The sequence below is a fragment of the Uloborus diversus genome, chromosome 1 (assembly GCF_026930045.1).
Source record: "Uloborus diversus isolate 005 chromosome 1, Udiv.v.3.1, whole genome shotgun sequence".
Classification (NCBI taxonomy): Eukaryota; Metazoa; Arthropoda; class Arachnida; order Araneae; family Uloboridae; genus Uloborus; species Uloborus diversus.
Window position 1 is genome coordinate 230,421,311 of NC_072731.1, and position 16,245 is coordinate 230,437,555.

Here is a 16,245-nt window from a genome sequence, read left to right on the forward strand (position 1 = left end):
CAGCTCAACTTAACAAATTATATTGTTTTGGTTTATGGAGCTGTTTTGGTTTTCTCCGATTCTTATTTGTGTCACAGTTTAACGTGAAAAATGAACTATATTTACTCTTTTTCTGCGATTTTCATTCTATTTGCACTATTTTCTGTCTGTGATGTATGTACTGTTAGTTCTGACTTTCCATTTTAATTCAAAATGCCTTATCCTAATATGCAATATGCAATGAAGTAAATGCGTCTCTAATTTAGAAATACGATTGAACAGATAACAAATACTTTAAAATTTAAAAATTGGAAGAAAAAACATGAATTGTTCTTCAAATATTACTTTGTTGATTGCCTTACTTGGCAGATATAAATTAACGATTATCCGTTTACAGAACCGTAGTTTCGATTTGTTTTTCAATGGGTTAGTAATGGAAAATATCGTCGCCTCAGAGCGACAGTAAGATATCAAATCCCAGAAATAACACTAAGATGTCTTTTTTTTGCTCTTAGACGATGTTATACAATGTCGTATTTGCGCATGGGCTTACTGGGCTATAGCTCAAGCCTGCATGATTTTGAAGGCGGCACTTTTTCCCATTTCAAAGAAAATAAAACCCTTTTTTTGAATTAGTCATGTGGCCGTAGGAGCGGCCTTTAATGGATTCTTTCGTGGGATGATTTATTAATAAAAGGAAGGATCCGCACTTCTCTGGCGTCAATACTCAAATACAAGAGGTGTTATTTAAGATCTCATTAAAACCTACTGATCTCTCATATGCCATGCTGTATTTACATTATAAGGAACCATAACAACGTTCGTAAGCAGTTTTGTAACCATTTCCGCCTGCAGGATAGTTTTTTTTTTTTAAAGACGCATGGCTCCCATGAGTCGTTGAAGTAATTTTTTAGCAGAACAATGCCGGGTCACACACATCATGGGTGTCAGGGAACCTCCTCTTTCACATTATCATCTTTTCGGGCATGCTTGACGGACTGCTCTGTCACTCACATATCGCATGTATCCACAGTTACTGTGATACAGTTGCAGATCGCCACAGTTTGTTCAGTGTTCAATCAAAGACAAAATATTCAACCGTAAAAGTAATAACAACAAAAGAAAAAATAAATGAGCAAATGAATTAGCAAATTAGATACAAAAGCATCGATGTTTCGAAACATCAACCTTTTATGTGTACATTCCTACCTAATAAACTCCAAAAAGTGTTTTAATGCTAGAATTAAATTCAATGTAATCACTTTATTAATTGAAATGATTTTTGAACTGCCAAAGATAAACCAACAAGAAAAAATTGATAATTAATTATTAACATTCCAAATTGAGTACTTATATACTCACATATAAATCGGATCTCGCGTATAAGTCAACGGGGGGTTACTTTAGAAAAAAAATCGGGGGAAAATTGAAAACCCGCTTAACAAGTCGCGTCCCTACTTTTGGAAAAAACAGGAGTGTTTTGATGCTAATTTTGAATTTAAACATTATAAAAAGGAGGAGAATGAAATGTAAGGATCGTTTTTATGTTAAAAATGTCTGATTTTTATTCTTTTGCACCAAAAGGGTTCACTTTTGCAATTGCGATTTATGTAAAGGATTTGATTTCGGTGTTATGATCTTGTTATACTTGTTGCTTTTATTTTGATTTTATATCAATAAAATTTTATGCTGTAGCCATATTATGTTATTTTTTTAAAATGAGCAATAATTTGCAGCTCTTGGGAAAATTTGCAAATATGGCGATCCCTGCACTTTTTGCGTAGTCCGCCGTTTATGTAATTATTTATTCTTTATTTCACAGTCAGAATATGTAAAATAATAGCAGAATGTTTAAGTATTTACATCTTTAGCTTCTGCTTGAAAGGAATGGACTAAAATTGGCTAAATGTTCACGTTTTTGAGTGTTATTTTCTAAGAAAAAAATCAGAGAAAAGTTTCGGAAATTCTGCCTTGCGTATAAGCTGACCCCTAACTTTGAACCTCATTTTTTGTAATAAATTTCTCAACTTATATGCCAGTATATATGATAATGCAAAGGGATGAAAACCTTATAAATTTAAAGCACTGTGAAACATCAATACAAATTAACTGGAATAATTACATGACATCCTTCAAATTTCCAGAAGAATAATACTAACACAATGTAAATTACTTTAACACTACTCAACACAGGGTTGGCAGGTTTCTGCCGAGGCGGTAAAAACCACTGGTAGAAACCGGTTAAAACCGGCATGGCAAAAACCCCTTTCTGCCACATTTATGGCAGAAACTCAAAAAATGACATAAATGCAATTCCTGACATGCAATAGAAAATGTATAAGAAAAATATTAAATTATAACTCGAATACAATTTATTTATTTATAACTCAAATACAATTTATTTACAACACTCACAATTCAAAATCAAATTTTACATTGTTTTCACACTGCAGCAGCCTGTAACAAAATAAAAGTTTTGACGCTGTTTCTAAACCTATTTCCCAATTTGTTGTGCAAACAGAGAATTTTGAGAAGATTGTTTCAATCCCAGCAGAACTAGCTGGCATTATCCTCAAAGAACAAGCAAGATTCACAAAACTTTCATCTATAGCACATTTTTTCAAACTGGACCACCATGCGGTATTTGGAGAGACAGGAAATTTCTTCATGTATATTTTCAATACTGAAGTTTCAAAACCGTACTTTTACATAATATTCGATGGTATTAGAAGAAAGGGAGCTTTTTCCAGGAATTCTTCCGGAATTTAAGTCTTTAAAACGCAATCGTAGCACATCTCTTATTACTCTGGGGATAGGGGCACGAATTTTCTACAGGAATATTTTTGAAATTGAAGTTCCGAAATCTCAATTTTAGACGATAGATGATATTAGGGGTAGGTAAACGAGGGATTCAATGCAATCCTTCGAAAATTTTTAGAAATTGAAGTTCTAAAGAGCAAAGAGTGAAAACAATCGCCCCCTCCTTGAACATTTTCTGGATCAGCCCTTGTGTAAAGCAATGGTATAAGGTACATAATCAGGTTCAATATTTGTGAGTAAAGTGTGGGCACTTTCGTATTGATTACATAATAAATTTACTCCCAAATACTTTGGATGGAGCATATGGGCGAGTAAATGATTATCAGTAACTGCTTGATTAAGCTCTTTGAGAAAAGCTTTATTCAGTTATATTAAGTGTAAAATAAAAAGTTCTTGAATTTTAGATTTTAATGAAATAAAACAAATCTGTATTTATATAAATATTTGATATATATATTACACTTTATATTAAATGCAAACAAAATAATTATAAACAAGAAACTGAAAAATTTGTTACTTACAACATTACAAGGCTAAAATTTCTAACACATAGCAATTTCAACTATGATAAATTTTACTTTGCTTTGGAAATGTCAGTCTTGTTATTTAACATATTTTTACTCTAATTATTAAATAACTATTATATTAAGTTTTTGCAATGACGAAATGGAGATAGTTATATTTTTCATTTTACTTAATTGCCTGTCATTAAGTAATTACTAGAGCTATTAAAAACGTTTTCTAGTTTTTGCCAGTTTCTGCTGGTTTTTACCGGTTATAACCAGTTTCTGCCACTGGCAGGGCAAAAACCAGTTTCTGCCGGCAAAAAGCCAACCCTGACTCAACACCAAAAATGCATCCGGCTCAAAAATAGCTTTTCCCGAAGTATTTTACTTTGCTAAACATGAAAATCACCATAAAAAGTTGAGATTGTCTCTAGTTTTCATGTTTTAAAGGCCATTGTGCAAATTTTTTTTGAAATGAATTATCCTCTTAGTTTTATAAACTATCTTGAAAATAATGTTTTCAAGTTTCTCCAACACCAAAATCTTCCATTTTTTGTGATAAGTTTTGCATTTCTAATTTTTGTAGTTAACTCGTCTATTTTAATGCATAAGAAACACTTACTGTATATAGGTTTATGTGTGTACATGTATTTTTTATTCTTGCAGTGACATTTGTATTAGCTATGTAATGCTAGTTTTTGAGTTTAATTATGCTTAGAGTAACGTGTCTTGATGTTTCTAACTTACATAATAGGCTCAGTATGAAGATGTGCGATGTAAATGTATATGTCCCAGTCCTGAAGTTGTTAAAGGAAATAAAACCGAAAGAAAGCTTTATATCGCCAATGTTAAACCATCTCAATGGTAAGGAAAAGTCTTTTTTTTCTTTCTGTCTCTTAAGAAAGTATTTTATTTAATGTGTTATAAAATGAAACCGATAATAATTGCTATACATGTATTTTGGTGTTTCAAAGAATCCCTTATAAATGCAGGAAGATGAGGCTGTTCCATAAGCCTACATCTTTTGCATTGAAAAAATATGTTTATTCTAATCTCAAAACACATAACTGTAATATTTATTGCTGTCTTGATGATGGTTTTTTTTAAAATTATTTATTTATTTATTTATTTTTTGTTATTTTTTTTAGAATCTGTTTATAGTATCTGGCTTAATTTATATTTTTTGTCTTGAATATATTTTGTGAAGTTTAAACAAGCAGTTATAAGTTTAGCAAAAAAAACTAACATCAACCTGCATCACAACATCGCTATGTAAGTTTGGCGATGCATCAAGATGTAAAATTCCTACATCGGCCAGCCCTACAACACATTTGGTTTTGTGAAATCCCCTAAATTTTTGCTTCCCCCCATATCTTTCCAATCTTTAGTCATTCTAATCAGTCTAAAGTAGACCAAGCAATTTTCATTGAAGAGTCAAATTAGTTTTTGTATGTAACGGTAGGTGGGACTCGTTCAGCCAGTCTCATTAAATTCAATACTATTAATATTTTGTATTTTTATTTAAGATCAACAAATAGCCCCCATAGTCCGACAAATCTTGTGACAAAACGACGTGGTAATATTGAAAAAATTTCATTTCAGAAACAAATTTTATTGCTATATTTTCAGTGCTGAGTAATTTTCATAGGTCTGCAACTATTTTTTTTAAATGGTTTTAATGAAGAATGGAGTAATAAATTGAAGTCCTCTCCTAAAGTAAGTTCTTTTAGTACGTAATTATTTGTAGTTTTTTTTACTTTTTGCTATAAGGAAAATTATGCCAGATCAAGAACACGTTGGTCCTTTTTAGTTACTATATCGGATGTTGTCATTGTTGTCCTATGCCAGCTAGGCTGGCAAATTGGGGTGTACTGCTTCACTTTTCCAACTATACCGTAATACTATATTGGATAATATTTATCATTATAGAAGTGGTTTTCACTATGCGGACCAACATATCCCATGCTCGGGGTCCACTTCTCAGAGTTCAGTTAAAAAATTATTGTAAAAAAAGTCAATGAATTGAATATTTTCAAAAAATCTCAGATGATGAGGAATATTTAATGAAACTCATGGTAGAAAATCAAATTTTTTTAAAATTTTTTTGATGAGATAAAAATGAAAACCGGGGAAAGCGAATCAATGTGCCCTTTCTCTCCTTACATGTTTTTTTCCATCTTTCAGTTGAACTCTATGTACTGTGACATACATTTACATTTAAAAATTAAGAAAAAAAAATATTTTTTTTTTGTAGATAATTTCTGAATGAAATCAAATGGTAATAGCCCTTCCTGATTTAATGTTTTTAATATCCTTTTCAGTAAATGTGAAGGTGTTGTAATGCCACAAGCCGATGACTATGTGAGAGTGAAAGAAAAAGAGTTTTGTCCTAGATGTGAATGTCGTTATGAAAGAAGAAACACCATGACTATAAAAGTAATATCCTTTTCTTTCATGTTTGAATTTCTTTATTTATTCTGAATTAGTAGTTCTTATGTTAAATGTAAACTGTGCAATTAGTGGTTGAAAGTTCTGTAAACTTTCGACTAAATTTTTTTAAATCTATTTTTTTTTATTGTCCAATAAAAAATAAAGACAATTTTGAATTTCTATGTTCATTTTTTTTTGTTGAGTCGTTTTTGAATGATCCAGTTTTAACGCATACCTATTCATTTTTATAAAAAGTGGTTCTGCTTGTACCATAAAATATGTCTAGCTTGCAGGACCGTAGACAGGGTGGGAACAAACTCTCCCCCAAAATTCTTGGATGTATAATTTTTAGATATTGAATTCCAATAATGCTGCCATTTAATTACTCAGTACAACCTTTTTTGCTTAAGTTTATTTTCCATATGTTTTTATCGTATATGTTTTATTCTGTCTATACGTTTTTATCCTCATTTGACCATTTTTATCTATTCAAATATTCTCTTACTCAACCTGAAAATTTAAATTTTTAATCAGGCGACTGGTGCATCAAAAAGTAGATGATCAAAGCAACTATTTTAAGTCTTTTTTAAAAAGTCAAAAATATCCGACCTAAATAAAAGATATCCTCCTGTGATTTAAATTTTTTTAAAATCAATTTTGAAATTTTTTTCAGAGAAGTTCTATTATTTTACACTTTAATCCATCCCAGAATACTAATGATTCTTATTACGAATAACATTTCTAAGAGATGGAAATAGAAGACATGTTCAAAACATCATATTTTTAAAACTTCAAAACTATCATTTTTAATCCCACCATACTTTTTATTAAATGTTTGATTTTGATAGATTTTAATAAATTAAATGCATAAAGGATTTATGTATTTTGGTGCAAAAAATTTTGTCAATTAGTTAATGCATTAGCAGGGTGGCAACAGATCAGGGAAAAGTCAGGGAACTTTATTAATCAGGGAAAAGTCAGGGAAATATCAGGGAATTTTGAAAAAATAACAAAAAATCAGGGAAAATTGATTTTTTGAAGAAAACAAATTTATTTTGCTTTACAAAATTAAGTACTCTTAATTCCCTACGCATTTTTTTGCCAATTATCTGTTCAAAAAAAAAAGTAAAATTAATGAGGTGCAATTATACACTGCCGCATATTTGTGCATCTTTTTTCCTCAACGTCGAAGTATTGAATCTTACTTATTAACCACAGGATGAACTTCCTAAGGTTGCTTTTGTGTCTGTTAGGTTGTTTATTTTACCTAGCTTGAAATTTCCTTTTACACCTTCAATGCTAAGTAAAATAAACAACCTTACAGGCAAAGAGGAAGCCTTCAATTATGCCTTAGCTCCTTTGCCTTTATTCCATTGTCTCGAAGTAATTAGCGTACTGTAATCACAATTTCAAGAAAAAATCTTTGGTTTTTGAATTAATACTATAAAAGCTTAAAAGTTATTACTTCTTCGCGTTTTTAATTTAATTGCTAAAATTGAACTTCAATTACAAAAACTTTTGTTTTTTGCCGTTATACTATTTGTTGTCACCACAGATTATAAAGATTTTCTTTTCAGACTTTAGTGATTCTTTACTTTTATAACTAAGTTGTATTCTTCTTTTATATGTTTTGAAATTAACTAATTGCTTTTTTTTTCTTTTTTTCCCTTGTATTTCAAAGTTGTTTGTTACAAAAGCAATCTAAGATTTTTTTTTCGTTACATACTGAAATCATTTGAAATAAAGTTAACTTGTGTACTAAAGTAAATTACTTATTTTTTTATTGTTAAAATGCCGTATTCATTCATTAAAACGTATAATCTTGATTAGAGAAAAACTTCCTATGAATGGATGTCAAATGGTTTCATCTGTTTTGCATAAATATGTCAATTAGTTACATAAGAATAACTACATTACTTCTATTCTTTCACTATTACTTGTTATTCTTGCAACAATTATTATTTTGTTTGAATATTTAGTTCAAAATAATTTCAATTACTTTTTAGTTCTATCATAAATACACATGTTTTTAAAAGTAATTTTTACAGTTTCTTAAAATTCTTATGCTAAGTAGTTTCTGGATGTAAAGTATTTTTTTTAAACTTTCTATAATCTTTCCATGTATAAAAATTTAATATACGGTTTTGTAGGTTTTTCTCCCCCCCCCCCCCCAAAAAAAAATTGTCCTTTTTTTTTACCATTTTATTAAAAAAGTAGCATCTTTTTAAAATATATCTTTAGTTCAACAACTTTACATAACTTAAAACGTTTAAAATACTGCATTTTATACAAACATACAATGGATTTCAAGTAAAGCAAAGAAAGAAAACCATAATCATTGGTAACGTAAATAAGGGAAATTTGGTGAACTTAATCAGGGAAAAGTCAGGGAACTTTTTTCACAGTTCCTGTCGCCACCCTGATTAGCCTTTAAGAATATTAATTTACTTTTTGAGGTGGCGATTGTAGATTACTTTTTAATTGTGACTATTTTCATTGATTAGCCTGAAAGTTAATCTCAAAGCCCCTGTCACATGCATTTGTAATTGTAAACCTGTAATAAACACTGTATGATATATTATAGACCATATAAGTGTACGCAATCCTATTATTTTGTTGAGCTGGATAGTCATCGGATACTGATAGTGATAGAGAACTTATATTTTAAAAATATCATTTTTCCCTGATGAATAATTCTGGTGTGATGTAAATTAATTACCAAATACTAATGTTAGTTAATTAAAATAATTATTTGATGCTAATTTTTTCAATTACATTTTAGTTTAATTTTTGCTAACAACCTAGTAAACATAATTTTGAACCGCTGTTTCCCCCCTGGATTACATGTCTGGAACCACATTTGTTTCTAACCATGTCCCTCCGCAAAAAAATATCCTGGCTACGACCTTGCTAAATTGCCTTTTCTTTGAAAATTGCTACGTAAAAGCAGCCGTTATTGCCTATTGTTTAAATTTACTGAAGTAAAATGTGATTGTTGCATTTTTATCTCTTAAAATTAAATATTTGCATTCTGTAACTTTCGCGTGGGTGATTGCTTAAGGAGGAGAGAACTTAGTAATTGTAACGTCAATTTTCAGACGAAAAAGCTTCCAACTTTTTAAATTTTTCCAGTACTACAGTTTAAAATGAGCATAAATAAGTAATTTTTAACCTTGGTTCAAAAATCTCTCTCTCTCTCTCTCTTTTGAAAAAATATTAAAAATGTATTGATTTTGGCCTACGAATGCAGTTTTGATTGATCATATGATTAATGCAAATGTACCTAACATACAACCCATGTAGTTAATTTATGTATTCATATTTAAGTGAAGAGAGACTTTTGCATGGCTTTAAGGGTTACACAAAATGTAAGTTAGGTATAAAAAAAAAGCAAACATTAGTTACTAAAATGCCAGATTTCTTAAACAGGGTTGCCTCGCATCTGGAAAATAGAGAAAACCTGGCATTGTCAGGAAAAATGAAAATAGCCTTAAATGGTCAGGAGAAATCATAAATCATAAAAATTTCTAGAAACGTCAGGGAATTTCTGTTCATTCCTTTCATATGAGAGGTGTAGCTGCTACCCCAGTTCTGCTTTAAAGCTATTGTCCTCAAATTTATGTGCAAAACTACGAACACATATTGTTTTTACCACCCTATTTCCTTAGATATGTCTTTTGAAAACTGTTGATTGACTCATTTTGCCGTATTACTGTACTTTGTTTTGCCTATTTTTGCCACGTTTCTTCATTTTTCAGTATAGTAGAGTCTCGGAAATCCGAGGTAATCGGGGCTCAGGCCACCTTGAAATACTAAAAACTTGGATATCCGTAAAATTCTTCCAGATTAAAATTATAGTTTTCAATAGACGTAAGGAGGATTACCTTTTACTTCCTTTTACAATGAAAAGGAAGTATTCTCTACACAAAAAATTCATCACTGAAATATAAACATAAATTTCGCTTTTAATAACCTCTAAATGAATTGTGACAATTCATGTTTTTTCATTACCTCTGTGCCAATTTGTAAGCAACCAAACATGGATTTTGACAGTGCCCAAATCCATTTCGATAAATTTTATCATAGCCTCTGTATCTACCATATTTTCCTGCGTTTTATCCGCGGGTGGCCTATAATCCGTAGGTCCTAAAATCGGCCTGAAGAAAAAAAAGCTTTGTATAATCCGCGGATGTAAAAAGATAAAGTTTGAATTTACCATACCACTTGAGCAACTAAACTAAAAATGTGAAAAAGTAATTACTTTGAAGGCATAATCAAAATTAATCTGAAATATAATCTAAAATATAATGATTTGTTCTTGAAATCTTGATTATAGTACGCTATACTTGAAAAACAGAGTCAAGAGGAAGGAGCAAACAGTCTAATCTTGTGTAAATGGCTACCTATTTCACTGTAATCTTGCTTATTTTACATGACCTGAATCGCCAAGAGGAACATTCAAGCAACGTAAAATAACCAACATACAGGCAGGCAGCGAGGAAGAACATGCATGCTTTGTAAAATAAACAACATTCAGTCGGCGTACGATCTGTAAAAATATTGAGGTTCAATGTGTTGGCGTTAAGGGGGGGAAAAATCACAGATAATCCGTGGCTGCGTATAATCCACACCTCATAAACTTTGCCTTTTTTAGCAGATAATCTGCGGATTATACACAGGAAAATACCGTATATTCGAGTGTATGAATGCATCTTTCATAAAACCCAAAAACGGTTCAAAGGTTTAAATTTCATACGATTTGTGCGGCGGCATGAGCTTCCTTTTTATCAGAAATCAGGTATGCCAAAGACATGATTTCACGTTTTTTGTCTCAAGTCAATGTTAGTTTTACGTATCAAGCTTTTATTTAGAACACATCTCTTAATCAATATGTTTCGAAGTTGGAGAATATTTCGTGCCACTTATGGGGAGTATTGTTGACACCACCCTCTCAGTGCATTTTTTATTATTTACTGTATGTAGTTAAATAAGTTTAGTAGTAGCAAAACATTTTTTTTTCAGTTTTTATTGAAAATCATTTTTTGGAGACTAAAAAATGTAACTGAGGATATAAAATAAGCACCTTGAATTTTCAAAACTCGGATTTTGGAGACACTACTGTATTTAAAATCAGGGTGAAGAGTGGAACTTCAAAAATGTGTATGGACCACTGAAATTTTACAGCTAACTGGTCCATTGGACCAGTGACTTATATTCTAAATTTCTATCACTGAAAAAAATGTGAACATAAAACATTTAAGTTTCTGTGATAGAAGTTTTTTTTTCACATGAAATTTATTATGTAAAATTGTTTTTATAGGTTGTTGTCATCATTATTATTTGGGTAATTTCATTGTTGACTGTATATATGTTGTTTTTGATGTGCTTGGATCCCCTACTAAACAAAAGAAGAACAGCTTATCATGAGCATACCAATGAAGAAGTCACTCTGGTAACATTCTTTCAATAATCTTTAAAAAAAGTTAATGATTCGTTTTTTAATTTTAAACCTTGCAGTTCATAACTCCTACAAGCATTATCTCTCTTAGGTTTATCGGTGAATGTTTTGTGATTTAATTGCAGATTAGTTGGCCTGAACAATAAAACTGATTCCCTTGGTTGTTTTTTTTGCCGCAAGAGCTTTTTTAGTCTATTGGTGAAATAGACATTGAAAAATGCAATATTTGATCTAAATTTCCAGCAAAAGTTGCCTGCAATATGTCTAAGATTGGCGAGGTGCCTCACTCTTTCTCTTGTTCAAGAATTTAAGGCTTTAAAAATAATTAAATGACCAAAATAAATAAATAAAATGAACTATCTAAAAAAGTTAAAATTGGCAATTCAAACAAAAAGACCCAAATGCAGAGTGAAACTTTGTTAATTTTATTTGAAGTGAACTTAATTAAATATTGAAATGAATGATCAAAAATTTAGACTACAATCGGAAAAAAAAGGGAAAAAAAGAAAAAAAAAAAAAAAAACAACTGAGAAACAATTAAAAATAAATAAATAAAAGGAAAAAAGCTTTTATCTTTGACAAGGTGCTTTCAGGCCTGCTACAGTTCCATGTTAGCATTTATTCCTAATTTAATTAGTTGTCTGTGTTTGTTCATTAATACTAAAAATTTATATTGGTAAAAAATAAATGTTCTCAAAAATTATAAATGAACTATATGTACGAATTAGATATTGAGCTGCACATTCAGGGTAATCTTGCCCTGCTCACCTGCCTTCGTGCTCTGTGAAAAAAAAATCAGTTTCAGCCCAAACTAGATTTGCCTTTAATTGTAGAGAAATATTTATTTATTAATTTTTTTTCAATTACAGGATGTACCTATGCCAACTATTCCAAGACCTAGAGCAGGAAGCAGTAATGTTTTAAATAGAGTTGGTCTACAGCAAGACAGGTGGAAAAGACAAGTTCAGGAGCAGAGGCGAAATATTTATGATCGTCATACCATGCTGAATTAAATAACCTTTTTGACTCTAGTTGACACACTATGTATAAATATAATGTATATTCATATAGATATATTTGTGTGTGTATGTGTTACTGAAACTTTTATAATTAATGAAGTGTAAGATCCTTTAGGATTTATTAGTTTTATTTTCCCCATATTCACCATATTGTGTGAAACAATTTGTTATCGATGCTAACATTTATCAAACTGGATTTTATTTAATATTATTGTACTTATGAGTTTCTATTATATTGTAAATATGATCTAAAAGAAGTTTTTTGTGCATTATGAATTATTTTATTTTAAAGGAAAAAGGAGTATAGTTTGTCAATTATCATGTACATAAAATATTTGCAATTTTTAGCAACGATAACGTTTCTTGAATTTTTATCAAGACAATTCTTACAAAGCTATTTAATTCTGTGCATGATTCAAATAATTTTTTAATGAATCATTTATTCAGTAGCAAGTGTTAAACTCAGTCTCACAACATCTTTTACACAGAAAACGCATTTTTTGAAGAAGAAAATAAAGTATATTCTAAAGAATTTCGCTAAGCTGGAAATTTAAGCCTTTTTTACATTTTTTGTTTCATAAGCTGAGAGCTCTCACGATATCTTGATCCTTGTCTTTTTTTGAAAAAAAAAAAAAAAAAACTTCTATAAAAATTTAATACATATTTACCAATATTAAAACTATGTTTTCATTTTTTTAAAAAATTATTTATTGGATTTAGAATGTTGTTGAATTGTAGTTTGAGTACAGCAAAGAACAAAGTGATGTAACATTTCATGAGTACTGACATTTTTTTAAATATCTTCTAGTAAATTCTGCAAAATATGCATTTTAAAAAGGAAACGCTGTTTTTTTTTTTTTTTTTTTTAAAGAGCTCATGCGTGATATTTTTTTTTCTTCTCAATTAATTATTATTATTATTATTATTTTTTTTTTTTTGCAACTTATTAAACAGACATTAATATTTTTGAAGGTCATATAACTAACACTTTTTTGCTTCTAACTTGATTGCGTGCCTTCATTTTACTTTTTGTAACTTCCAAAAGTTATTTAATTTTAATTTAGATTGTTATGTTGAGGAGGGGGGAATGGTTTGAGTATGTTATGCTTTAGATGAATAAACCGACTTCGGTTTAACAAAACAGTTTCAGATAATTGGGGGATTACCGTAGTTGTCCATCTTTTCTCCATTTCACCCCACCTTTTAGTGTGAAGCCCGGGGTTGTACCACGTGGCGGAGGGGGGGGGGGAGTTATCCATCTGTATGAGAATTGTTTTTTTCATACCTATAAAATCAGAGTCAGGTTAAAACAGACATTGCATTGCTATACATAATATGATTTTTGCCTATTGTAATGTCATTAAAATTATCACTTTTGCACTTACAGTAAAACCTGTCTACAACGATACTGTTGGGACCTAAAAAAAATATTGTAATTGACAGATTATGGTTGTAGACAGTATCGTTATACACAGGTTTCACTGTACTATGTATTGTAGGGTAGAAATCACTTTTTATTTTTCCAGATCTGTTACTTTTCTTTATATAAAATGTATTTATTCAAAAAATATTTAGCTATTTTTATGTTGGCGGTATATTGGGTCGGTAGTCCTTTCTGTTGGTAGTTCATTTCATCCTTGCTAGTCAAAAAGTACCAAGAGTTACCTTATTTTCCCAATGAAGATACTTTCAAGAATGACATTTAAGAAATTTTCTGTAGAAACATAAACAAAGAATTATTTTTAAATGATAGATAAAGTATTAGGTTATTTTTAATCAGCTCCTTTCAGAAACCTGCAAAATCTAGGTCATTGTATTCTGTCTCTTCGGAATTTCTTTTCTTCCTCTCCTTCCTCATTTTGATCAAATGATCTTATCTTGTATAAAATGTATTACCAATTATTTTCAAGAAAAATTAACCTTCTTTCATTCACTTGCTTTGATCTTGGTCTTTTGACCGAGTCAGACATTATAAATGATTTTGAAAAGAGGATTATATGTATATTTTTAATTTCCCAAAATTTGATCTACTTCTGTGGTTTCCAAACGTTTATACCTGCGCCACCTTCTTTCATGAAAAATTGTTCTGCCTCTCTTCAATTTTTGTAGTCAAATTTCATAAATGCTTTTTTGGGGTACTTTATTAATTACATGGGTTAGAAAACAACACCATATTTTAAATATAGTACTTTTTATGCATCAATACATATTTTGTTATTATTAAATTGCTTTGACGTTTTTGATAGATTTACTAGTTACTACATTTGATGAAAACATGCAAAATTACAGCAAAATAGATGTTTAAAACACATTAGTGAAATAGTAATGCTATGGGACTTGTGGAATTGTTTTCGGGCCCAAATGTTCTCAAATCCTGTTTTCAATAAAAACAACATACCATTGTTTTTAGTGTGAGCGTTCAAACCAGAACGCCATAGCGATGACATTTTGCTTATTCTTATTTTTCAACACCAATTTGCCGTTCTTTTTTTTTTTTTCCTTTTTCTTCTGCTCAAAAATTTTATGAACAGTTGCATGCACCCTTACAATAATTCATACTTTTCTTGGGTGGTGGCCCCACAGATTGGAAACCACTGATTTACCACATTTTAATATTAAAGTTTACAGGCCGAAGTTTGCAGGCGTATTATTTAGCATTGGAAAATCGGGTACTTCTGGTTTCTTTTAGAAACATGTTCTACCAAAGACTGAGTTAGCTTTTCTTTTTTAATCATTGTTATTAACATGAGCCTTTATTTATTAAGCTTTCTTGTATATATCACCTTTTTTCTCTATGAACTTTCTAGTTTGAGAAACTGATGGGATTTGGGCATTTTACTGTAAATATCAGATGTTTTTCTGTAGGATGTAGTGTCTATATTTTGTATCCTTTATTGTTCGTGGAAAAAACACCTATGTAATTAACTTATCTTAACCAGGATATTTCTAATTTATATTGAGTCATTTTTGTAAACCAGAAAATAAAATTGTTTGTTTCAAACTCATGATTTCAGATTAATTAACACCATATTTATGAATGTTTTTTGATAAATCAATACAAGTGCAATATCCCTTTCAAGATTCTTATACCATATTTACCGCTAATGTTTGCTAGAAAAGTTCTTCTGGTGGTTGTAATCCAAAATATTCAAAAACAGCTCTATGTTTTCACACTGGTAATAGCACGTTCATCAAAAAGCACAAATGTATGTAAACTGGAGTTTCCTGAAGTTTAGCAAAATAATGCACAAATATGAGCACATAATAGGTAATATGTTAAGTTAAATTACAAGTTATTTTCAAATGCAGATTTCAGTATGAAAATTTTGCTTACGCAATACAAAATAAATAATTTGAAATGTTCTCATTTTTATGCATACAATTGTGATATCGATATATATTAGTTTCAAATTACTGTTTATTATTGTAACTAGAACTTTTAATTTAAAATAATCAAAATATTTCTTAAATTTTTGCATTTTTTTTTATTTCATTAGCATATTGCAGGGCCATAAATACATACTGTAAAACCGTACAACTTTAGACCACTTTATGTGTATTTTTCTTCATATTTTCATTATTCTTTTCCAAAAAAGGTTGAGAATTTAACCATACACTACCATACATCTTAGCTGTAGAGTGACACTTTGAACAAAATTCTAAATTACACACAAAGGGAGGGGAATTTGTTGTATAGTGCTATAAAGTTTGCACATGGGGTGACAACTTTAGACCACCTAAAGTTACAATGCATAGATCGTTCTGTTCCAATCCCGTACAATGAAAAAACTAAAAAAACATTCGTACTTTTTTTTTCCGATTTATAAATTTTTTTAATACTTTTTGAGTTAATTTGCGGTTTTCTTAGATAAAATCAATTGTGAAAAATACAATATTTTATTCAGATATGGATGCCTCAGTTGCCAAATCGATTAACTCCACTTGAAAAAAAATCCTCATTTCTGCTTTAATAGTGCTTAATCAATGCTTAGCATGTGAATTTATATTAAACTTTTGGTTCAGTACATTTCTG

At 30.0% G+C, this 16,245-nt stretch overlaps 1 protein-coding gene across 1 annotated transcript; it reads left to right on the forward strand.

Moving 5' to 3' along the window:
- Positions 1-26: 26 nt before the first annotated feature.
- LOC129225730 (uncharacterized protein CG1161-like) lies at positions 27-15,207 on the forward strand. The gene is made up of 5 exons (XM_054860227.1): positions 27-153; positions 4,060-4,169; positions 5,627-5,741; positions 11,056-11,187; positions 12,063-15,207. Exons 1-5 carry the CDS (start codon positions 91-93, stop codon positions 12,204-12,206), a joined length of 564 nt encoding a protein of 187 aa, XP_054716202.1. The 5' UTR covers positions 27-90; the 3' UTR covers positions 12,207-15,207.
- Positions 15,208-16,245: the final 1,038 nt, after the last annotated feature.

What these genes read in the sequence shown, in the direction of transcription:
- LOC129225730 (XM_054860227.1), top strand. Translation starts at nt 91, where the DNA reads ATGAACTATATTTACTCTTTTTCTGCGATTTTCATTCTATTTGCACTA. An exon ending in GAAACACCATGACTATAAAA is followed by an intron (nt 5,742 to 11,055) that starts GTAATATCCTTT and finishes TTGTTTTTATAG; the next exon opens with GTTGTTGTCATCATTATTAT. An exon ending in CCAATGAAGAAGTCACTCTG is followed by an intron (nt 11,188 to 12,062) that starts GTAACATTCTTT and finishes TTTCAATTACAG; the next exon opens with GATGTACCTATGCCAACTAT.